Below are 25,173 nucleotides of genomic sequence, written 5' to 3'. Positions count from 1 at the left end.
TTGCTTAAGTTATTGATAAAGGAAAATAAGGAGTTCTTCGTGGTATTGTGTGTCTTGTTAGTCAGGACATTATAAAGTGTATTATGAATTCCAACCGGGCAGTTGTAGAGTGTCTGACAAGTTACACTCTGGTCCCAAGATGTCGCTGCTCCCTCCGATACGGCCAGCGGGACTCATCTCATGATCATGACGTTAGTTAGGTGTCCCATCAGCCCCTGGGCTCCAGCCTGTTATCTGATGGGTGTGAGGCAGAGCAGAGGGCCGTGATCTGATAGAGCCAGGCGGCCAGGGGAAGCAGAAACAGCCTGGGACAGGGGCGGAGCTATACAGCCTGGGACAGGGGCGGAGCTATACAGCCTGGGACAGGGGCAGAGCTATACAGCCTGGGACAGGGGCGGGGACAGGGGCGGAGCTATACAGCCTGGGACAGGGGCGGAGCTATACAGCCTGGGACAGGGGCGGAGCTATACAGCCTGGGACAGGGGCGGAGCTATACAGCCTGGGACAGGGGCGGAGCTATACAGCCTGGGACAGGGGCGGAGCTATACAGCCTGGGACAGGGGCGGAGCTATACAGCCTGGGACAGGGGCGGAGCTATACAGCCTGGGACAGGGGCGGAGCTATACAGCCTGGGACAGGGGCGGAGCTATACAGCCTGGGACCGGGACGGAGCTATACAGCCTGGGACAGGGGCGGAGCTATAAAGCCTGGAACAGGGGCGGAGCTATACAGCCTGGGACAGGGGCGGAGCTATACAGCCTGGGACAGGGGCGGAGCTATAAAGCCTGGAACAGGGGTGGAGCTATACAGCCTGGGACAGGGGCGGAGCTATACAGCCTGGGACAGGGGCAGAGCTATACAGCCTGGGACCGGGGCGGAGCTATACAGCCTAACAAAATAGAGATCATTGGCTTTTCCCTAAGAAACTGATTAGAATAAAAATATTTAAAAAATTTAAATGAACATTTGTACATTTAGAGTCTGGTGTGTGTTAGTTACGCTAGTATTTATTTGTGCCTGCAGCTAGTTCATTAAAATAAGACAGTCGTGCCAAAACATTATTTAAAAAATGTAATTCACTGACAGAGATAGCTGCTCTGCTCTGCTGTCTCTTCTCTCACTGTCCTGTTGGCCACTCAGAGTTCCCTTCTCTCTCACTGTCCTGTTAGCCACTCAGAGTTCCCTTCTCTCTCACTGTCCTGTTGGTCACTCAGAGTTCCCTTCTCTCTCATGGTCCTGTTGGTCACTCAGAGTTCCCTTCTCTCTCACTGTCCTGTTAGCCACTCAGAGTTCCCTTCTCTCTCACTGTCCTGTTAGCCACTCAGAGTTCCCTTCTCTCTCACTGTCCTGTTGGCCACTCAGAGTTCCCTTCTCTCTCACTGTCCTGTCGGCCACTCAGAGTTCCCTTCTCTATCATGGTCCTGTTAGCCACTCAGAGTTCCCTTCTCTCTCACTGTTCTGTTAGCCACTCAGAGTTCCCTTCTCTCTCACTGTCCTGTTGGTCACTCAGAGTTCCCTTCTCTCTCACTGTCCTGTTGGTCACTCAGAGTTCCCTTCTCTCTCATGGTCCTGTTGGCCACTCAGAGTTCCCTTCTCTCTCACTGTCCTGTTGGTCACTCAGAGTTCCCTTCTCTCTCATGGTCCTGTTGGCCACTCAGAGTTCCCTTCTCTCTCACTGTCCTGTTGGTCACTCAGAGTTCCCTTCTCTCTCATGGTCATGCCTCCCAATGTCTTCCCATCTTTCTTACAATCTTTCTCTTGCTCTCTCTAGGTGCTAGGTACTCACTAGGATCTAGTACCCCCCAGTCCTCCTGGAAGTTAAGGAATCCCCCACCCCCACAGTCCTCCTGGAAGTTAAGGAATCCCCCCACCCCACAGTCCTCCTGGAAGTTAAGGAATCCCCCCCACCCCCAGTCCTCCTGGAAGTTAAGGAATCCCACCCCACCCCACAGTCCTCCTGGAAGTTAAGGAATCCCCCCACCCCCAGTCCTCCTGGAAGTTAAGGAATCCCCCCACCCCCACAGTCCTCCTGGAAGTTAAGGAATCCCCCCACCCCCACAGTCCTCCTGGAAGTTAAGGAATCCCCCACCCCCAGTCCTCCTGGAAGTTAAGGAATCCCCCCCCACCCCCAGTCCTCCTGGAAGTTAAGGAATCCCCCCACCCCACAGTCCTCCTGGAAGTTAAAGAATCCCCCCACCCCACAGTTCCTCTGGAAGTTAAGGAATCCCCACCAACCCCCCACCCCACAGTTCCTCTGGAAGTTAAGGAATCCTCACTAACCCCCACCCCACAGTTCCTCTGAAAGTTAAGGAATCCCCCATTCTAAAACAACTGCCAGATGATGATAGGATATAGCAGCATGCCCAGGAAGTGAGGTGACTGGTCACCTCACCTCCTTGTCCTCTTTCTCCTCCTCCTCCTCCTCCCTCTTGTCTGGTCAGATAGTACAGTGTTGAGGTACTCCTCTGACCTGTCCTCTCGTTCTCCCTCCTCTCCCCCTCCATCCTCGCTCCATCTAATCCCCTCTCCAATTTCAGTTTCCTCTCAGATCAAAAGATTATCCAGACAGACTGTGTTCGTTCCCACAGTGGAGATAAGGTTTCTGTTTCGGAGACACACCCTGTTGGTCTGGCTCTGGCTCTCTCTGGCTCTCTCTCTCCATGGCCTGACCACAGATTACAAAGAACAGCCCTTCAATGGGGGGGATGATGTTGTAGAGAATGAAACTGGTCTGCTGGGCCCATATTCATAAAGCATCTCGGAGTAAAGGTGCTGATCTAGGATCAGGTCCCCCCGGGTCCATATAATTAGGATTTGAAATGCAAAACTGATCCTAGATCAGCCCTCCCTAAGACACTTTGTGAATATTGGTGTTTGTGTTTCTCTCTTTTCTCTCCTCCACTACTCACTCCGGGCCCCTCTTCTGTCTCTGTGCTCAGGACGTTGTTTGGGTTGAATTCCCGAAGGTTGGGTTTCATGGGAGTGTCAGCAGGCAGGAGAATCCGTCCTTCCAGGGGAAAGTGAGGGATAATGAGACACATCCCTTTGTAGAAGGTTGAATTGGGTGTCATGGCTGTTCAACGGCTTCCTATGGTCATGCCGGGCCCTTTGCTTAGAGGTGTGTGTGTGTGTGTGTGTGTGTGTGTGCGTGTGTGTGCGTGTGCGCGTGTATTCATATTCTTCTTCATCATCTAGTCGGCTACTTCACAAACAGATACCCAATCCTTCCCATATTACCTACTGCCCTTATTCACCTCTGATAAAAACATCCCATTCACTCACTATGGAGACCACATCCATCTCTGATTAAAAACATCCCATTCACTCACTGTAGAGACCACACCCATCTCTGATTAAAAACATCCCATTCACTCACTGTAGAGACCACATCCATCTCTGATTAAAAACATCCCATTCACTCACTGTAGAGACCACACCCATCTCTGATTAAAAACATCCCATTCACTCACTGTAGAGACCACATCCATCTCTGATTAAAAACATCCCATTCACTCACTATAGAGACCACATCCATCTCCTCCAGCAGCCAAAGGACTGTGTACCCATCATGTCAACACCCCTGACAGGAAGCCAACTGACAGACAGACACACCCTGAATAATGACAGATAATCGCTGTAGCTAGATGATGATTCAACAGTAGGGAATAGGACCCTGGTCAACAGTAGGGAATAGGGCCCTGGTCAACAGTAGGGAATAGGGCCCTGGTCAACAGTAGGGAATAGGACCCTGGTCAACAGTAGGGAATAGGGCCCTGGTCAACAGTAGGGAATAGGACCCTGGTCAACAGTAGGGAATAGGGCCCTGGTCAACAGTAGGGAATAGAACCCTGGTCAACAGTAGGGAATAGGGCCCTGGTCAACAGTAGGGAACAGGGCCCTGGTCAACAGTAGGGAATAGGGCCCTGGTCAACAGTAGGGAATAGAGCCCTGGTCAACAGTAGGGAATAGGGCTCCATTTGGGATGCATAAGAGGAGAGAAGAAGATAAAATATTAGAGTCATTGTTCTGTGTGTGTCTGTGTGATCACATGCTATCATGGGTTGGGTTTCCCCTCTTAGCGTTCAAATTCATTTCTGGGCCTTGGATATTGAATAAGGACTGAGTCTCTCTCTCTATCACTTGCTCTGACTCTGTCTCCCTCCTTCCCTCTCTCTCTCTCTCCCTCCATCTCCTTCTCTCTGTTAGTTCCCAGTGTCCAGAGCATCGCAGGGCAGGATGTTTACTTCATGCTTCATCGTATGTTAGCGAGGTAATGACGTCTAATTGCGTGCTGGTCTAACGGCGTCCGTCTCTAACCCTCCTTCGCTAGCCTACCCCGCCAGCCTCTGCCCACCGCCTGCCATTTCAGAGTTGCTCGGTAACGTTAGCGGACCAAACAGGGTGTTGTGTCGTACAGTACTGTTACCATGGAGCTGCTAGGGGCCTTCTACAGGAGGAAGCTCCGGAGGAAGCAGAAGAAGGAGGATGTAGGCCTGGGGACGGGGCCGGGAGAGCTGAGGCGGTCAGACAGGGCACTGTGCAAGTCCCCCTCTGAGACCAGCGTCAACCGCCTGGCCACCGGACTCATCTCCAAGGTGCTACGCTTCACCAGGTAACTGGAACACTCCTTACCTGAGGGTTAGGGTCAAGGGTCAAGGGTAGGATTCTGGGGGTGGTGCAGGTTGAGGTTTACAGCCAGGTAACATCCTGGGGGCTGTAACATGGTTGTAGTAGTCTCCTAAGGCAGTGTTGGTTCTAGGGTAACCTGGGGGGAAGGGTTGGTTCTAGGGTAACCTGGGGGAAGGGTTGGTTCTAGGGTAACCTGGGGGGTAGGGTTGGTTCTAGAGTAACATTCTGGGGGGGGGGTAGGGTTGGTTCTAGGGTAACCTGGGGGAAGGGTTGGTTCTAGAGTAACATTCTGGGGGCAGGGTTGGTTCTAGGGTAACCTGGGGGAAGGGTTGGTTTTCGGGTAACATTCTGGGGGGGGGTAGGGTTGGTTATAGGGTAACATTCTGGGGGTAGGGTTGGTTCTAGGGTAACATTCTGGGGGTAGGGTTGGTTCTAGGGTAACATTGTGGGGGAAGGGTTGGTTCTAGGGTAACATTCTGGGGGTAGGGTTGGTTCTAGGGTAACATTCTGGGGGGTAGGGTTGGTTCTAGGGTAACCTGGGGGAAGGGTTGGTTCTAGGGTAACCTGGGGGAAGGGTTGGTTCTAGGGTAACCTGGGGGAAGGGTTGGTTCTAGGGTAACATTCTGGGGGGAAGGGTTGGTTTTAGAGGTTTCACCTGCTCTGTAGTCTGTGGTCTGTCTGTTCCACAGCTGGTCGTCTAAGGAGGCTTTGGGACCTACAGACTCTACATCTGTAGAGTTTATGGACTGCATTCCATGCTCAGGTGTGGCGTATGGAGTGAGTTTGCAGTTTTGTTGAGCAAGTTGGATAAATGGTCAAAAATACTGTAATGTTATAAAAATGTTTGTTACGTGATGCATCACTATTGGGGTGTAACCAATGGCTTCTTTCATGTTTCTGTAGCTGGACGAAGGTGAAGATAGCATCATTTCCTGTTTATCTTCTAAGCTAAGTACTGTGTTTGGGGATCAGGAAGATCTTCTAGGCTGACAAACATGAAATATGATGGCTGCTTGTTAGACATTTGGCAGCCAGCGGGAAGAATAGCATAACTGACACAAGCTGTTGTTTTGAAACAGGAGAGGTTGGAGAGCTTGATTTCAAGGAGGAATGTAGAGAGTAGAGACCTCCTGGTCTGAATGTAGACAGTAGAGACCTCCTGGTCTGAATGTAGAGAGTAGAGACCTCCTGGTCTGAATGTAGAGAGTAGAGACCTCCTGGTCTGAATGTAGAGAGTAGAGACTTCCTGATCTGAATGTAGAGAATAAAGACCTCCTGGTCTGAATGTAGAGAGTAGAGACTTCCTGGTCTGAATGTAGAGAGTAGAGACCTCCTGGTCTGAATGTAGAGAATAGAGACTTCCTGGTCTGAATGTAGAGAGTAGAGACTTCCTGGTCTGAATGTAGAGAGTAGAGACTACCTGGTCTGAATGTAGAGTAGAGACCTCCTGGTCTGAATGTAGATAGTAGAGACTTCCTGGTCTGAATGTAGAGAATAGAGACTTCTTGGTCTGAATGTAGAGAGTAGAGACTTCCTGGTCTGAATGTAGAGAGTAGAGACTACCTGGTCTGAATGTAGAGAGTAGAGACTCCCTGGACTGAATGTAGGGAGTAGAGACCCCCTGGTCTGAAAGTAGAGAATATAGACTTCCTGGTCTGAATGTAGAGAGTAGAGACTCCCTGGTCTGAATGTAGAGAGTAGAGACTCCCTGGTCTGAATGTAGAGAGTAGAGACCTCCTGGTGTGAATGTAGAGAGTAGAGACTTCCTGGTGTGAATGTAGAGAGTAGAGACTTCCTGGTCTGAATGTAGAGAGTAGAGACCTCCTGGTGTGAATGTAGAGAGTAGAGACTTCCTGGTCTAAATGTAGAGAGTAGAGACCTCCTGGTCTGAATGTAGAGAGTAGAGACTTCCTGGTCTGAATGTAGAGAGTAGAGACTCCCTGGTCTGAATGTAGAGAGTAGAGACCTCCTGGTCTGAATGTAGAGAGTAGAGACCTCCTGGTCTGAATGTAGAGAATAGAGACCTGGTCTGAATGTAGAGGGTAGAGACCTCCTGGTCTGAATGTAGAGAGTAGAGACCTCCTGGTCTGAATGTAGAGAGTAGAGACCTCCTGGTCTGAATGTAGAGAATAGAGACGTCCTGGTCTGAATGTAGAGAGTAGAGACTTCCTGGTCTGAATGTAGAGAGTAGAGACTTCCTGGTCTGAATGTAGAGAGTAGAGACTACCTGGTCTGAATGTAGAGTAGAGACTTCCTGGTCTGAATGTAGAGAGTAGAGACCTCCTGGTCTGAATGTAGAGAATAGAGACTTCTTGGTCTGAATGTAGAGAGTAGAGACTTCCTGGTCTGAATGTAGAGAGTAGAGACCTCCTGGTCTGAATGTAGAGAGTAGAGACTCCCTGGTCTGAATGTAGGGAGTATAGACCCCCTGGTCTGAATGTAGAGAATAGAGACCTCCTGGTCTGAATGTAGAGAGTAGAGACCTCCTGGTCTGAATGTAGAGAGTAGAGACCTCCTTGTCTGAATGTAGAGAGTAGAGACCTCCTGGTCTGAATGTAGAGAATATAGACTCCCTGGTCTGAATGTAGTGAGTAGAGACTCCCTGGTCTGAATGTAAAGAGTAAATACTACCTGGTCTGAATGTAGAGAGTTCCTGGTCTTCACTGTGTGTAAATCAGACTACTGTGAAAGCTTGGTTGTGAGTCCACAGTGATGATAGCTAGGCCTCCCTGCTTCACGGCTTCTGGTGAGAAGGGAGGACGAAGGAGGATGAGGGTGAGTCAGAAAGAGGGGGAGGCAGTCAATCTGCTTTCAGCACAGTGATAGCATGCAGCTGGACTCTCCTGTGGCTCATGCCCAGGCCAGGACTACTGGGCCTTTCCAGTCTGTTATGATGGACCGGGTTGAGGGGATTGGCTATGGGGATGGTCTTAGCTCAGTAATGACTTCTCATTTGTAAACACATACTGAGCTGCTAACCTCTCAGTCAATCATTTGCTTGACTGATGCTGAAGGTCAGGAGGTAGCTGTTGTCAAATAGTTTTCAAGTTTGTGGGTTTAAACCAGACGTCTTGCCACAACGTTCTCCTAGCAGTACAATGGGGGTTTAAACCAGACGTCTTGCCACAACGTTCTCCTAGCAGCAGCAGGAGCACACAATGTACAATGCAAGTTGCGTGTGGTGTAGGCAGCTTATTGGATAAATGGTGTGTTGGGGTATTTCCCTGTTTAGGGGTCAAAGGCCTTTTGGGAACCAGTGTTATCTGGTTGCTTCATAACTGTTTCTGGTTGCCATGGTTAATCTCTTAAGCAACATCTTAGTAAACAGTTTTGTTGCGGTCTGGTTGCCGTTAGGCGTTTGTGTTGTGTTTTCTGGGACGAACTGCAGCAGAAGTAGCAGTCTGTCTGGTGATCAGGCATGAAAACACGTGTTTTAAAAACAGCAACAGCTACAGTAGAGGAGAACACAGCAGTTTGGGTTGGAGACAAGGAGACAATAAGACCACTTCATGACGCATGATTTACCCTCTTCACTGTTGGAGCCCCTGGCTCCTACAAGGACCAAATACCACTGACCAATGTACTCCATCTCAATCAGTTGGGGAGGGGGGGGAGGGGGCGACGACAAATAAACCCACCTGCTGTCGTTGTGTTGGACATTCACCGGCGTTCACATTCACAGGCAGCACTCACAGGCAGCACTCACAGGCAGCATTCACAGGCAGCATTCACAGGCAGCATTCACAGGCAGCACTCACAGGCAGCACTCACAGGCAGCACTCACAGGCAGCATTCACAGGCAGCATTCACAGGCAGCACTCACAGGCAGCACTCACAGGCAGCACTCACAGGCAGCACTCACTGGAAGCACTCACTTACAGCACTCACAGGCAGCACCCCAGGCAGCACTCACTGGAAGCACTCACAGGCAGCACTCACAGGCAGCACTCACTGGAAGCACTCACAGGCAGCACTCACAGGCAGCACTCACTGGAAGCACTCACTTACAGCACTCACAGGCAGCACCCCAGACAGCACTCACTGGAAGCACTCACTGGAAGCACTCACAGGCAGCACTCACAGGCAGCACTCACAGGCAGCACTCACAGGCAGCACTCACAGGCAGCACTCACTGGAAGCACTCACTTACAGCACTCACAGGCAGCACCCCAGGCAGCACTCACTGGAAGCACTCACTGGAAGCACTCACAGGCAGCACTCACAGGCAGCACTCACAGGCAGCACTCACTGGAAGCACTCACTGGAAGCACTCACTGGAAGCACCCCAGGCAGCACTCACTGGAAGCACTCACAGGCAGCACTCACAGGCAGCACTCACTGGAAGCACTCACAGGCAGCACTCACAGGCAGCACTCACAGGCACTCACTGGAAGCACTCACTTACAGCACTCACAGGCAGCACCCCAGGCAGCACTCACTGGAAGCACTCACTGGAAGCACTCACAGGCAGCACTCACAGGCAGCACTCACAGGCAGCACTCACTGGAAGCACTCACTGGACAGCACTCACAGGCAGCACCCCAGGCAGCACTCACTGGAAGCACTCACTGGAAGCACTCACAGGCAGCACTCACAGGCAGCACTCACTGGAAGCACTCACTTACAGCACTCACAGGCAGCATTCACAGGCAGCACTCACAGGCAGCACTCACAGGCAGCACTCACTGGAAGCACTCACTGGAAGCACTCACAGGCAGCACTCACAGGCAGCACTCACTTACAGCACTCACTTACAGCACTCACAGGCGGCATTCACAGGCAGCACTCACAGGCAGCACTCACAGGCAGCACTCACATGCAGCATTTACAGGCAGCATTTACAGGCAGCACTCACTGGAAGCACTCACAGGCAGCACTCACAGGCAGCACTCACTGGAAGCACTCACTGGAAGCACTCACAGGCAGCACTCACAGGCAGCACTCACTTACAGCACTCACTTACAGCACTCACATGCGGCATTCACAGGCAGCACTCACAGGCAGCACTCACAGGCAGCACTCACATGCAGCATTTACAGGCAGCATTTACAGGCAGCACTCACTGGAAGCACTCACAGGCAGCACTCACAGGCAGCACTCACAGGCAGCATTTACAGGCAGCACTCACTGGAAGCACTCACAGGCAGCACTCACAGGCAGCACTCACAGGCAGCATTCACAGGCAGCACTCACAGGCAGCACTCACAGGCAGCACTCACAGGCAATATTTACAGGCAGCATTCACTGGCAGCACTCACTTACAGCACTCACTGGCAGCACTCACAGGCAGCATTTACAGGCAGCATTCATTGGCAGCACTCACAGGCAGCACTCACAGGCAGTATTTACAGGCAGCATTCACAGGCAGCACTCACAGGTTTAATGAATCACCAACAAGTTGTCATAAACTCTCTGAGGCATTGTGGTCTGATGTGACTAACTACATTCAGATGTTGGTTCACTCTGCTCTGTGAATCCCTCTGGGCTTCCCTCCAAACACTAATATCTTCCAGCTTGTACACATTATGTGACAATATACAGTATAACAATATAAGAACCTCCCTTTTCATTAAGCTATACCAGACCCCTTTACGTACAGTTGAAGTCGGAAGTTTACATACACCTTAGCCAAATACATTTAAACTCAGTTTTTCACAATTCCTGACATTTAAACCTGGATCCTGACCTCACTCCATCTCAATGTGGACCTGGATCCTGACCTCACTCCATCTCAATGTGGACCTGGATCCTGACCTCACTCCATCTCAATGTGGACCTGGATCCTGACCTCCCTCCACTCTAAACTTCCATCCACAGACACAGCGAGACTGTCTCCAGAACTCACTCTCTCATCTATGTTCTAAATCTATGTTCTATGTTCCAATTCTATGTTCTATGTTCTAAATCTATGTTCTACAGACACAGCGAGCCTGTCTCGAACTCACTCTCTCTACTATGTTATAGTTCTTTGTTCTATGTTCTAAATCTATATTCTACAGACGCAGCGAGCCTGTCTCGAGAACTCACTCTCTCTTCTATGTTCTAATTCTATGTTCTACAGACACAGCGAGCCTGTCTCGAACTCACTCTCTCTTCTATGTTCTAATTCTATGTTCTAAATCTATGTTCTAAATCTATGTTCTACAGACACAGCGAGCCTGTCTCGAGAACTCACTCTCTCTTCTATGTTCTAATTCTATGTTCTAAATCTATGTTCTACAGACACAGCGAGCCTGTCTCGAACTCACTCTCTCTTCTATGTTCTGATTCTATGTTCTAAATCTATGTTCTACAGACGCAGCGAGCCTGTCTCGAGAACTCACTCTCTCTTCTATGTTCTAATTCTATGTTCTAAATCTATGTTCTACAGACGCAGCGAGCCTGTCTCCAGACCTCACTCGTGGCACGCCACCAAGCTAGGCGAGGGCCAGCCAGACCCCAGCATGATGCAAATATCCCAGGACCCTCCTTGGCATCACACCTACCCCTCCAGGTTAGTCAATCAATCAAGTGATAAATCAATATATATTTCTAAATCCATTGTTGATGCTGTGGAGTGGTGAACACAGGGCCCCTGTCAGAAAGTCAGTGCTTATTATTTAAGTGGGTTTTATACATTTTATATGGAAATATTTAGATCCTTAAACATGTTAAGTATGATGGTTGTATTGTTCATATTACATACTGAGTGTACAAAACATTAAGAACACCTGATATTTCCATGACAGACTGACCAGGTGAATCCAGGTGAAAGTTCTGATCCCTTATTGATGCCACTTGTTAAATCCACTTCAATTAGTGCACAGTACCAGTCAAAAGGTTGGACATACCTACTCATTCAAAGGTTTTTCTTTATTTGTACTATTTTCTACATTGTAGAATAATAGTTAAGACATCAAAATTATGAAGTAACACATAAGAAATCATGTAGTAACCCAAAAGTGTTAACCAAATCAAAATATATTTTATATTTGAGATTTTCTAGGCTGCCATAGAGCTCTGGTCTATAGTAGTGCACTATTTAGGGAATAGGGTTCCATAGGGCTCTGATCAAAAGTAGTGCACTACATAGGGAATAGGGTTCTATAGGGCTCTGGTCAAAAGTAGAGCACTATATAGGGAATAGGGTGCCAAGTAGTGCACTATATAGGGAATAGGGTTCTATAGGGCTCTGGTCAAAAGTAGTGCACTATATAGGGAATAGGGTGCCATTTGGAACAAAGATACCACTCTTTTGTTGCCCAGTTGAACCCAGCAGTTTCTCATGGAGAACAGTAGTGTATTATCTTAGACTGAGACTCCTGAAAGGACAGTAGTGTATTATCTTAGACTGAGACTCATGAAAGAACAGTAGTGTATTATCTTAGACTGAGACTCATGAAAGGACAGTAGTGTATTATCTTAGACTGAGACTCATGAAAGAACAGTAGTGTATTATCTTAGACTGAGACTCATGAAAGGACAGTAGTGTATTATCTTAGACTGAGACTCATGAAAGGACAGTAGTGTATTATCTTAGACTGAGACTCATGAAAGGACAGTAAGTGTATTATCTTAGACTGAGACTCATGAAAGGACAGTAGTGTATTATCTTAGACTGAGACTCATGAAAGGACAGTAGTGTATTATCTTAGACTGAGACTCATGATAGGACAGTAGTGTATTATCTTAGACTGAGACTCATGAAAGGACAGTAGTGTATTATCTTAGACTGAGACTCATGATAGGACAGTAGTGTATTATCTTAGACTGAGACTCATGAAAGGACAGTAGTGTATTATCCTAGACTGAGACTCATGAAAGAACAGTAGTGTATTATCTTAGACTGAGACTCATGAAAGGACAGTAGTGTATTATCTTAGACTGAGACTCATGAAAGAACAGTAGTGTATTATCTTAGACTGAGACTCATGAAAGAACAGTAGTGTATTATCTTAGACTGAGACTCATGAAAGGACAGTAGTGTATTGCCTTTCTCATGAAAGTACAGTAGTGTAATATCTTAGACTGAGACTCATGAAAGGACAGTAGTGTATTATCTTAGACTGAGACTCATGAAAGGACAGTAGTGTATTATCTTAGACTGAGACTCATGAAAGAACAGTAGTATATTATCTTAGACTGTGACTCATGATAGGACAGTAGTGGATTATCTTAGTGTATTATCTTAGACTGAGACTCATGAAAGGACAGTAGTGTATTATCTTAGACTGAGACTCATGAAAGGACAGTAGTGTATTATCTTAGACTGAGACTCATGAAAGAACAGTAGAGTATTATCTTAGACTGAGACGGATGAAAGAACAGTAGTGTATTATCTTAGACTGAGACTCATGAAAGGACAGTAGTGTATTATCTTAGACTGAGACTTGTGAAAGAACAGTAGTGTATTATCTAGACTGAGACTCATGATAGGACAGTAGTGTATTATCTTAGTGTATTATCTTAGACTGTGACACATGATAGGACAGTAGTGGATTATCTTAGTGTATTATCTTAGACTGAGACTCATGAAAGGACAGTAGTGTATTATCTTAGACTGAGACTCATGAAAGGACAGTAGTGTATTATCTTCGACTGAGATGGATGAAAGGACAGTAGTGTATTATCTTAGACCGAGACTCATGAAAGAACAGTAGTGTAATATCTTAGACTGAGACTCATGAAAGGACAGTAGTGTATTATCTTATACTGAGACGGATGAAAGAACAGTAGTGTATTATCTTAGACTGAGACTCATGAAAGGACAGTAGTGTATTATCTTAGACTGAGACTCATAATAGGACAGTAGTGTATTATCTTAGTGTATTATCTTAGACTGAGACTCATGAAAAGACAGTAGTGTATTATCTTAGACTGAGACTCATGAAAGAACAGTAGTGTATTATCTTAGACCGAGATGGATGAAAAGACAGTAGTGTATTATCTTAGACTGAGACTCATGAAAGAACAGTAGTGTATTATCTTAGACCGAGATGGATGAAAGGACAGTAGTGTATTATCTTAGTGTATTATCTTAGACTGAGACTCATGAAAAGACAGTAGTGTATTATCTTAGACTGAGACGGATGAAAGAACAGTAGTGTATTATCTTAGACTGAGACTCATGAAAGGACAGTAGTGTATTATCTTAGACTCTTTTCATCTTGGTATTGATACGATGTCTTGTTCTTATGTGTTTTGACTGATGTCACGTCTATGCTAATATAGATCAAATTCGCTAGCTAGCTAACCAACAACTGTAATGGTGTATTTGAGAGACAACAAGTGTTCATTGTGCACATTTATTTATGTTTTTTCAGTAAACATTTGGAGACTAAATATAGTTTACATGTTGTCAACAATCAAAGCCAACCCCGTCTGTTTTGCACCATAGTTGTACCCGCGTCACTTTGGTTGCTAAACAACCAACCAGTCTATATGTAGACTGTTGTTGTGTTCAGACCAGGACATTGAGGCCCTATCAGTCAGTGATGTCAGAAAATAATGAGGGGTGGGAGGGGATGGGTGGGGGGGGTATTGACGTCATCTGTCTGCTATGGATGGACATTCCTGGTGACACCTCCCCTCACCTCTACCGTTCCCATGGCAGCTCCCACTCCCTCTCGGGTCGTCCAATGTTGGCAGTTATTTGCTGAGAGAGAAGAGAAAGTGAGAGAGGGTGGAGGAGAGAGAAAAGAGAGAGGGAGAGAGGGTGGAGGAGAGAGAGAAGAGAGGGTGGAGGAGAGAGAGAAGAGAAAGTGAGAGAGGGTGGAGGAGAGAGAGAAGAGAGAGGGTGGAGGAGAGAGAGAAGAGAGAGGGTGGAGGAGAGAGAGAAGAGAAAGTGAGAGAGGGTGGAGGAGAGAGAGAAGAGAAAGTGAGAGAGGGTGGAGGAGAGCGAGAAGAGAGAGGGAGAGGCAAATAGCAGCCTGTCCAGTTCTGAGAGTATGGTAGGAGAGAAATGAAGGTAATTGGTAGGAGAGAACTCGAGGTAATTGCGCTGCTATAAGAGCGATTAGTGCTGATCTCAGAGCTGTTACGTCCTCCTCATCGTCATTACTGCTGTAGAAATATCAACCAACACTGGGCCCCTACCATCCCCCAACACACACACACAGGCATGCAGACTACACACACATCACACACACACACACACACAGGCATGCAGACTACACACACGTCACAAACACACACACACACACACACAGGCATGCAGACTACACACACACACACACACACACAGGCATGCAGACTACACACACGTCACACACACACACACACACACACACACACACACACACACACACTGCCTGCCATCCCCCCTCCTCCACCTATATAACCATACAAGGGCAACAAGCCCAGGAGCCCCATTGATGTTTGAAACTGGCTTAATCAACGGGGAACTGCTATTGTTTATTCTGGATAAATCGGTGGGGAATTGTGACATCATGAAAAAAATCTCTTCAGTTACACACGTATACATACGAACTACAATTTACAGACACAGACAACGACTACATCTCCTCTGCCCAGACCCCCATGCTCACACCTCCATCCCTAGTGTCTGGTCACACCTCCATCCCTAGTGTCTGGTCACACCTCCATCCCTAGTGTCTGGTCACACCTCCATCCCTAGTGTCTGGTCACACCTCCATCCCTAGTGTCTGGTCACACCTCCATCCCTAGTGTCTGGTCACACCTCCATCCCTAGTGTCTGGTCACACCTCCATCCCTAGTGTCTGGTCACACCTCCATCCCTAGTGTCTGGTCACACCTCCATCCCTAGTGTCTGGTCACACCTCCATCCCTAGTGTCTGGTCACACCTCCATCCCTAGTGTCTGGTCACACCTCCATCCCTAGTGTCTGGTCACACCTCCATCCCTAGTGTCTGCTCACACCTCCATCCTTAGTGTCTGGTCACACCTCCATCCCTAGTGTCTGGTCACACCTCCATCCCTAGTGCCTGGTCACACCTCCATCCCTAGTGTCTGGTCACACCCCATCCCTAGTGCCTGGTCACACCTCCATCTCTAGTGTCTGGTCACACCTCCATCCCTAGTGTCTGGTCACACCTCCATCCCTAGTGCCTGGTCACACCTCCATCCCTAGTGTCTGGTCACACCTCCATCCCTAGTGTCTGGTCACACCTCCATCCCTAGTGTCTGGTCACACCTCCATCCCTAGTGCCTGGTCACACCTCCATCCCTAGTGCCTGGTCACACCTCCATCCCTAGTGCCTGGTCACACCTCCATCCCTAGTGCCTGGTCACACCTCCATCCCTTGTCACACCTCCATCCCTAGTGTCTGGTCACACCTCCATCCCTAGTGTCTGGTCACACCTCCATCCCTAGTGTCTGGTCACACCTCCATCCCTAGTGTCTGGTCACACCTCCATCCCTAGTGTCTGGTCACACCTCCATCCCTAGTCACACCTCCATCCCTAGTGTCTGGTCACACCTCCATCCCTAGTCACACCTCCATCCCTAGTGTCTGGTCACACCTCCATCCCTAGTGTCTGGTCACACCTCCATCCCTAGTGTCTGGTCACACCTCCATCTCTAGTGTCTGGTCACACCTCCATCCCTAGTGTCTGGTCACACCTCCATCCCTAGTGTCTGGTCACACCTCCATCCCTAGTGTCTGGTCACACCTCCATCTCTAGTGTCTGGTCACACCTCCATCCCTAGTGTCTGGTCACACCTCCATCCCTAGTGTCTGGTCACACCTCCATCCCTAGTGTCTGGTCACACCTCCATCCCTAGTGTCTGGTCACACCTCCATCCCTAGTGTCTGGTCACACCTCCATCCCTAATGTCTGGTCACACCTCCATCCCTAGTGTCTGGTCACACCTCCATCTCTAGTGTCTGGTCACACCTCCATCCCTAGTCACACCTCCATCCCTAGTGTCTGGTCACACCTCCATCCCTAGTGCCTGGTCACACCTCCATCCCTAGTGCCTGGTCACACCTCCATCCCTAGTGCCTGGTCACACCTCCATCCCTAGTGTCTGGTCACACCTCCATCCCTAGTGTCTGGTCACACCACCATCCCTAGTCACACCTCCATCCCTAGTGCCTGGTCACACCTCCATCCCTAATCACACCTCCATCCCCAGTGCCTGGTCACACCTCCATCCCTAGTGTCTGGTCACACCTCCATCCCCAGTGCCTGGTCACACCTCCATCCCCAGTGTCTGGTCACACCTCCATCCCCAGTGCCTGGTCACACCTCCATCCCCAGTGCCTGGTCACACCTCCATCCCTAGTCATACCTCCATCCCCAGTGCCTGGTCACACCTCCATCCCTAGTGTCTGGTCACACTAAGTCTAAATATTCTTGTTACATTGCACAACCTTCAATGTTATGCCATAATTACGTAAAATTCTGGCAAATTAGTTTGCAATGAGCCAGGCAGCCCAAACTGTTGCATATACCCTGACTACTGATTAGTAGTTATAACTAGAGATTATGATTGATTGTTTTTTATAAGATAAATGTAATGCTAGCTAGCAATTTACCTTGGCTTCTACTGCATTCGCGTAACAGGCAGGCTACTCATGGAGTGCAATGGTTAGAGCCTTGGACTAGTTAACTGTGCGGTTGCAAGATTAGATCCCTTGAGCTGACAAGTTGAAAATCTGTCGTTCTGCCCCTGAACAGGCAGTTAACCCACTGTTCCCAGGCCGTCATTGAAAATAAGAATGTGTTCTTAACTGACTTGACTAGTTAAATAAAGGTAAAAAAAAAAAAAAAATTTTACATTTAAATCAGAAATCGGCGCTCAAAAATACTGATTTCCGATTGTTACGAAAACTTGAAATCGGCCCATGTAGCCCCCATCACAGACAATAAATTAAGATAGTAATGGAAAGATGAAAGAGCTGGTAACGGTACTGTGAAAATATATTTCCCATTAAACAGAAACCTATGACTGTTGTTTTAACCAGTAAGTATTTGGTCATAAGTCTATTGCTGACTTCACTTAATTCATTTCCATGGAAATGGACAATAAAAGTATCCTGTAATACTATATTGTAGTTCCTAATTGTCCATCTGCCTGTTGTGTTAGCAGAGTGACAGCAGGATGTGATGTTGATAGTTTCTTCTTCTCTCTCTTTTACACCTCTCTCTCTCCGTCTCTCTGCTCTCTCTCCCTCTCTCTCTCTCTCTCTCTTCTCTATGTTATTCATCTCTCTCTCTCTTTCTGTTCTCTATCTTATTCCTCTCTGTCTCTCTTTCCCTTTCTCCTTTACACCTCTCTCTCTCTCTTCTCTGTTATTCCTCTCTCTCTCTATCTTATTCCTCTCTGTCTCTCTCCCTTTCTCCTTTACACCTCTCTCTCTCTTCTCTGTTATTCCTCTCTCTCTGTCTCTCTGCTCTCTCTCCCTCTCTCTCTCTCTCTCTTCTCTATGTTATTCCTCTCTCTCTCTCTTTCTGTTCTCTATCTTATTCCTCTCTGTCTCTCTTTCCCTTTCTCCTTTACACCTCTCTCTCTCCTCTGTTATTCCTCTCTCTCTCTCTCTCTATCTTATTCCTCTCTGTCTCTCTCCCTTTCTCCTTTATACCTCTCTCTCTCTCTCTCTCTCTCTCTCTCTCTCTCTCTCTCTCTCTCTCTCTATCTTATCTTATCTGTCTCTCTCTCCTTTCTCCTTTACACCTCTCTCTCTCTCTCTTCTCTATGTTATTCATCTCTCTCTCTCTCTCTTCTCTATGTTATTCATCTCTCTCTCTCTCTCTCTGTTCTCTATCTTATTCCTCTCTGTCTCTCTTTCCCTTTCTCCTTTTCACCTCTCTCTCTTCTCTCTTCTTCCTCTGTTTCTTCCTCCTTTACTCCCTCTTTCTCTCTGTCTCTCTCTCTCCCCCCTTTACATCTCTCTCTCTTTCTCTTCCCCAGTGCGTCTACTACAGACCTGTCGGGCTACGACCCAGGTTACCTGAGGAAGAGTCCAGATCAGTACAGTTCTAGAGGAAGTATGGAGAGCCTTGGGGAGCACCACGGCCACCCAGCCTACAGGTGCTGCTCTTTAACATGGGCTTTATGTGTTACCTTTTTGTAATGCCTTATTGATCCTTGTCTTGTCTTTGTAATCATCATTTCCAGAGAGGACCACAATGGAAATAAGCCTCCAGGTTGATCAAGGTTTTTACCCTACATAATATGTTATGCTGTCTCTAGCTGGAGCAGCCTACTACTGCTAATGATAAATAAAGGACTTCTGTACTCTCCAGCTCTTCCTGCCACCAGCTGTCTGCCTCCAAGTCCTCCAACAGCATGGACCACCTTCACAGCAAGAGAGACTCAGCCTACTCCTCCTTCTCCACCAGCTCTAGTATCCCAGAGTACCTTGCGGCCGCTCCGACCTTTGGTAAGGAGAGATCGTACTCCATGGAGACAGTTCCGCAGAGGGGCGGGATTAGTGGAGGGGGTGGGGCCGGGGCGGAGGGAATGCAGCAAGCTGACATCCGATATGTCCGTACGGTCTACGACCCCCAGCAGGGCGGTGCTCAGGAGCACGAGGTTAGCTCCGCCTCTGCTGCGTTGCTACGCAGCCACGAGACTGGCAGGGCGGGGTCTTGTAGTGTGGGCGGGGCCGCCTGTTACCGCGCCACCAGTAGCAGTAGTAACAGCAGTGGCGGAAGCAGCGGTGGTGGTAACCATGGTAATAACCCCAACCGTCACAGTGTTGGGCCCATTTGGGGTCAGAGCGCCAGCCGCAGTTCCTATGAGAGCCTGAAGGGGGCGCCGGCTCCTCCCATGCGGAGCGACAGCTACGCGGCTATCAGGAACCATGAGAGACCAAACTCGTGGTCCAGCCTGGATCAGGCTCGCTCCCTCAGGGCTCTCCACAAGGGGTCCACCTCCTCCTGGTACCACTCCTCTGGCTCCGTGGCCTCCGGCTCGGGGAAGGGCTCCTTCGGGGCAGAGGGCCAGCTCCACACCGTCATAGAGAAGAGTCCTGAGAGCAGGTATTAAGCCCGTTCTATTGTATCTATTAGCAAACCCATGGACATCATGAGTTGTGTTTGTTTCACCAGTCATCAGTGTCTCTGTTTCTCTAATGTAGTCATGTGTATGTTGTTGTTACAAAACATGTCTTATTCTTCTTCTAGCCCTACCACCAAGCCCAAACAGGGTGTGGGTCAGGGCTTCCCGCCGCCCCCCGAGCCCCAGCAAACATCCACCCAGTCTGGCTGCCTCATGCTGCCCCAGGGCATCTACCCTGTACCCCCACCGGAGCCTCACTATGCCCAGATGCCCACCAGCAGCCCCAACCCCAGCAGCATGTACCCAGCCCTGGCCAGGGAGAGCAGTCTGAGCAGACAGAGAGAGCTCCAGGGGTTAAGGCTGGGGGTCAGTGTGGATACAGGGATGGCGGTAGTGGTTGAGAATGGATACCAAAGAAACCCCTCTATATCCTCCTATGTCACTTCCTCTGGCCAGCCTCAGCATCCTGACTTTGCTCAGCCTCCACCCAAACAGCCAGCTCATCCAACCCAACCCACAGACAGAGTGGGGGGAAAGTCAGGGTACGAGGAGACCCAAACTAAACTGGGTCTCTACAGGTCTCATCTGAAGGGAGAGGGACAGACCGTATCCCAAAGGCAGAGCCAGAGGAGCCAAGGACAGGGACAGGGTCAGAGCCAGGATCAGGGACAGGGTCAGAGCCAGGGACAGGATCAGAGCCAGGGACAGGATCAGAGCCAAGGCCAGGGACAGGGTCAGGGTCAGAACCAGGGTCAAGGACAGGGTCAGAGCCAGGGACAGGGTCAGATCCAAGGCCAGGGACAGGGTCAGAGCCAAAGTCAGGGTCAGAGCCAGGATCAGGGTCAGAGCCAAGGCCAGGGTCAGAGCCAAGGCCAGGGACTGGGTCAGAGTCAAGGCCAGGGTCAGGCGTCCAGACCCTCCTCAGTCCAGTCTATAGGCCAGTCTATAGGCCAGTCTATAGGCCAGGAGAGAAGGGACCCATACACGCCAGTCCAACCGCGGGGAGAGAGGCTACCCAGGTACTCCCAGGGCTCAGAGAGCTGCCCTGAGCACCACCGACAGGGCCAGGTCAGGGAGGAAGGGCAGGTCAGACACACAGAGCCCAGGCCCCACGCTACTCACCCTGTGGCAGGCACCACCATGCCCAGTAAGATCGCACAGGGACATGTTCCCCAGGGGAGCAACAGCAGTAGTACCCCAGCACAAGTGTCTGACCAGCGGGTAGAGCAGAGGGCCCAGGGGCCTGAGCAGCAGGTAGAGCAGAGGGCCCAGGGGCCTGACCAGCAGGTAGAGCAGAGGGCCCAGGGGCCTGACCAACAGGTAGAGCAGAGGGCCCAGGGGCCTTTCCAGCAGGTAGACCAGAGGGCCCAGGTGTCTGACCAGCGGGTAGAGCAGAGGGCCCAGGGGCCAGACCTTCAGGTCAATGACCATAGATCCAGGTCCCCCCTCTGGTACTACAGCGATCCAATTCCCCCCCAACCGCAGAGGGACCAGAGGGGACCAGAACACCCCCTGACCCAGCTGCAGAACGTCCTAGCAGATGTCCAGTGTTGTGATAGTCCAGAGAGCTCCGCCAACAGCCAGAGTAGTCACCAGAGGAGCCTCTCTGTTCTGGAGAAAGTAAACCGCTTCGAGGGCCGCGAGCAGAGCCATAGGCAGGGGAAGCAGAGGAGTAAAAGCACCAGCGCCAACCACACCAACCCGAGGCCCTGCTCCTCCCGTCCAACCCAGCCCCAGTCTCAGCCCCAGTCTCAGCCCCAGTCTCAGCCCCAGTCTCAGCCCCAGTCTCAGCCCCAGTCTCAGCCCCAGTCTCAGCCCCAGTGTCAGCCCCAGTCTCAGCCCCAGTCTCAGCCCCAGTCTCAGCCCCAGCACCATGAGAGGGCTGGTATGGATGACCTGCGTAGCACGCTGGAGAGAACTAGCATCCCCAGCATCACCTGCAGAACACTGAGCTCCTCCTCTAGCTCACATCATGGGAAAACAACGGTGGCCCACGAGGGTCATCATTACGTAGAGCAGCAGAGGCCAGGGAGTTGTGACCAGACCCAGAGCTCCAGGTACCCCCATCACCACCACCCTAATCCCCAGGACCCTCGCCCTGGCTCGGCCCTGCAGAGGAGCAGGAGCACCTTCCAACTGGGGAGCCAGGAGGGCCACAACAGAGACAGGTAATCGTTCAATATTCAATATAGGCAGGGTAGCCTAGTGGTTAGAGTGTAGAGGCGGCAGGTAGCCTAGTGGTTAGAGTGTAGAGGCGGCAGGTAGCCTAGTGGTTAGAGTGTAGAGGAGGCAGGTAGCCTAGTGGTTAGAGTGTAGAGGCGGCAGATAGTCTAGTGGTTAGAGTGTAGAGGAGGCAGATAGTCTAGTGGTTAGAGTGTAGAGGAGGCAGGTAGCCTAGTGGTTAGAGTGTAGAGGTGGCAGGTAGCCTAGTGGTTAGAGTGTAGAGGTGGCAGGGTAGCCTAGTGGTTAGAGTGTAGAGGCAGCAGGTAGCCTAGTGGTTAAAGTGTAGAGGCAGCAGGGTAGCCTAGTGGTTAGAGTGTAGAGGCGGCAGGTAGCCTAGTGGTTAGAGTGTAGAGGCGGCAGGGTAGCCTAGTGGTTAGAGTGTAGAGGAGGCAGGTAGTCTAGTGGTTAGAGTGTAGAGGCGGCAGGTAGCCTAGTGGTTAGAGTGTAGAGGAGGCAGGTAGCCTAGTGGTTAGAGTGTAGAGGAGGCAGGTAGCCTAGTGGTTAGAGTGTAGAGGAGGCAGGTAGCCTAGTGGTTAGAGTGTAGAGGAGGCAGGTAGCCTAGTGGTTAGAGTGTAGAGGCGGCAGGGTAGCCTAGTGGTTAGAGTGTAGAGGCGGCAGGTAGCCTAGTGGTTAGAGTGTAGAGGAGGCAGGTAGCCTAGTGGTTAGAGTGTAGAGGCGGCAGGGTAGCCTAGTGGTTAGAGTGTAGAGGCGGCAGGTAGCCTAGTGGTTAGAGTGTAAAGGTGGCAGGTAGTCTAGTGGTTAGAGTGTAGAGGTGGCAGGTAGCCTAGTGGTTAGGATGTAGAGGAGGCAGGTAGTCTAGTGGTTAGAGTGTAGAGGCGGCAGGTAGCCTAGTGGTTAGAGTGTAGAGGAGGCAGGTAGCCTAGTGGTTAGAGTGTAGAGGAGGCAGGTAGCCTAGTGGTTAGAGTGTAGGGGCGGCAGGTAGCCTAGTGGTTAGAGTGTAGAGGCGGCAGGTAGCCTAGTGGTTAGAGTGTAGAGGCGGCAGGTAGTCTAGTGGTTAGAGTGTAGGGGCGGCAGGTAGCCTAGTGGTTAGAGTGTAGAGGAGGCAGGTAGCCTAGTGGTTAGAGTGTAGAGGCGGCAGGTAGCCTAGTGGTTAGAGTGTAGAGGAGGCAGGTAGCCTAGTGGTTAGAGTGTAGAGGCGGCAGGTAACCTAGTGGTTAGAGTGTAGAGGCGGCAGGGTAGCCTACTGGTTAGAGTGTAGAGGTGGCAGGGTAGCCTAGTGGTTAGAGTGTAGAGGAGGCAGGTAGTCTAGTGGTTAGAGTGTAGAGGCGGCAGGGTAGCCTAGTGGTTAGAGTGTAGAGGCGGCAGGTAGCCTAGTGGTTAGAGTGTAAAGGTGGCAGGTAGTCTAGTGGTTAGAGTGTAGAGGTGGCAGGTAGCCTAGTGGTTAGAGTGTAGAGGAGGCAGGTAGTCTAGTGGTTAGAGTGTAGAGGCGGCAGGTAGCCTAGTGGTTAGAGTGTAGAGGAGGCAGGTAGCCTAGTGGTTAGAGTGTAGAGGAGGCAGATAGTCTAGTGGTTAGAGTGTAGAGGAGGCAGGTAGCCTAGTGGTTAGAGTGTAGAGGAGGCAGATAGTCTAGTGGTTAGAGTGTAGAGGAGGCAGGTAGCCTAGTGGTTAGAGTGTAGAGGAGGCAGATAGTCTAGTGGTTAGAGTGTAGAGGAGGCAGGTAGCCTAGTGGTTAGAGTGTAGAGGAGGCAGATAGTCTAGTGGTTAGAGTGTAGAGGAGGCAGGTAGCCTAGTGGTTAGAGTGTAGAGGAGGCAGGTAGTCTAGTGGTTAGAGTGTAGAGGTGGCAGGTAGCCTAGTGGTTAGAGTGTAGAGGCGGCAGGGTAGCCTAGTGGTTAGAGTGTAGAGGCAGCAGGTAGCCTAGTGGTTAGAGTGTAGAGGCGGCAGGTAGCCTAGTGGTTAGAGTGTAGAGGCGGCAGGTAGCCTAGTGGTTAGAGTGTAGAGGCGGCAGGTAGCCTAGTGGTTAGAGTGTAGAGGCGGCAGGTAGCGTAGTGGTTAGAGCGTTGGACTAGTAACCAGAAGGTTGCAAGTTCAAACCCCTGAGCTGACAAGGTACAAATCTGTCGTTCTGCCCCTGAACAGGCAGTTAACCCACTGTCCCTAGGCCGTCATTGAAAATAAGAATTTGTTCTTAACTGACTTGCCTGGTTAAATAAAGGTAAAAATAAATATGCGTCTGGCACCTACTACCATACCCTGTTCAAAGGCACTTAAATATTTTGTCTTGTCCATTCACCCTCTGTACACACACACAATCTATGTCTCAATTGTCTCCAGGCTTAACATGTTGTCTTTAACCTGTCTCCTGCCCTTCATCTACACTGATTGAAGTGGATTTAACAAGTGACATCAATAAGGGATCATAGCTTTCACCTGGATTCACCTGGTCAGTCTGTCATGGAAAGAGCAGGTGTTCCTAATGTTTTGTACACTCAGTTTATGTTGGTGTATAGTATATAGATTGTGTATAGATTGTGTAAATGATATGTATATTACATTGTCTATATTCTGTCTGTATATTCTGTTTATTGTTGTCACCACCATTTCACCAGGTCAAAGGTTAATGTACTTGGTGAATAAAAGGCATTCTCATTGTGATTTTGACAGGGATGGGGACAGAGAGTTCCATTGGAGGGATGACCTGCAGGACCTACTGGGGACCATCCAGGACACGTCCTTTAACCGGGCCTACAGAAACAGTATCAAGGACGCCCAGTCCAAGGTGCTCAGATCCACCTCCTTCAGACGCAGGGATCTGGGAATCAGCGTCAACAACCACTCCCCTCCCATCCCCGCCAAGCACTTATCTCTGGAGAGGAAGGGACCTAAGACCAGCCCCAAACCCTCCATTGTCTCCACTACTGTCCAAGCCTCCAACCGAGCCCTTGCCCTAGCTACCTCACCTCACACCCCTAAAGAGAGGCTTACGGTCACTGTCTCAGACCCAGTCCCAATCCCAGCCCCAGCCACCTTTCTCTCGCCTCACACCCCTAAAGAGAGGCTTACGGTCACTGTCTCAGACCCAGTCCCAATCCCAGCCCCAGCCACCTTTCTCTCGCCTCACACCCCCAAAGAGAGGCACGTTGTCACCCCAGAGCCCGATAGGTTCGGTCCCCCAGAGCTCCTCAGCGTCCTGGCCATGGGCCCACCAGTCCCGGCCCGTATCGGTGGGCGTAAGCGACTCACCATGGAGAAGAAGAAGAGGTCCTACTCCGAGCCTGAGAACATGCATGAGGTGAGTCAACGTATCCAAGATCCTATCTCCTGCTGTTTTGCCCTTAATCAAGGCACTTAAAGGTAGACTCAGTGAGATGGCGTTGCAGCGAACAACACCGCA

The 25,173-nt window shown here is 49.9% G+C and overlaps 1 protein-coding gene across 5 annotated transcripts in view; it reads left to right on the top strand.

The window, feature by feature from the left end:
* Positions 1–25,173, top strand: part of LOC112259485 (protein Shroom3) — a 122,575-nt gene that overhangs the window by 63,427 nt on the left and 33,975 nt on the right. For 4 of the 5 annotated variants that reach the window (XM_042326435.1, XM_042326436.1, XM_042326434.1 and 1 more), the window contains 5 exons: positions 11,000–11,122; positions 18,506–18,625; positions 18,841–19,578; positions 19,723–21,765; positions 24,444–25,071. In XM_042326435.1, the coding sequence (XP_042182369.1) occupies positions 11,000–11,122; positions 18,506–18,625; positions 18,841–19,578; positions 19,723–21,765; positions 24,444–25,071 (3,652 nt within the window). Of the gene's footprint in view, positions 1–4,153; positions 4,613–10,999; positions 11,123–18,505; positions 18,626–18,840; positions 19,579–19,722; positions 21,766–24,443; positions 25,072–25,173 lie in introns of those variants that run through there. The other variant, XM_042326438.1, reaches the window with a different exon arrangement.

The sequence above is a fragment of the Oncorhynchus tshawytscha genome, linkage group LG09, assembly GCF_018296145.1.
Source record: "Oncorhynchus tshawytscha isolate Ot180627B linkage group LG09, Otsh_v2.0, whole genome shotgun sequence".
In the NCBI taxonomy this organism is placed as follows: domain Eukaryota; kingdom Metazoa; phylum Chordata; class Actinopteri; order Salmoniformes; family Salmonidae; genus Oncorhynchus; species Oncorhynchus tshawytscha.
Note: the sequence above shows the minus strand (reverse complement) of the source record. Positions and strands in the feature narration are given on the sequence as shown.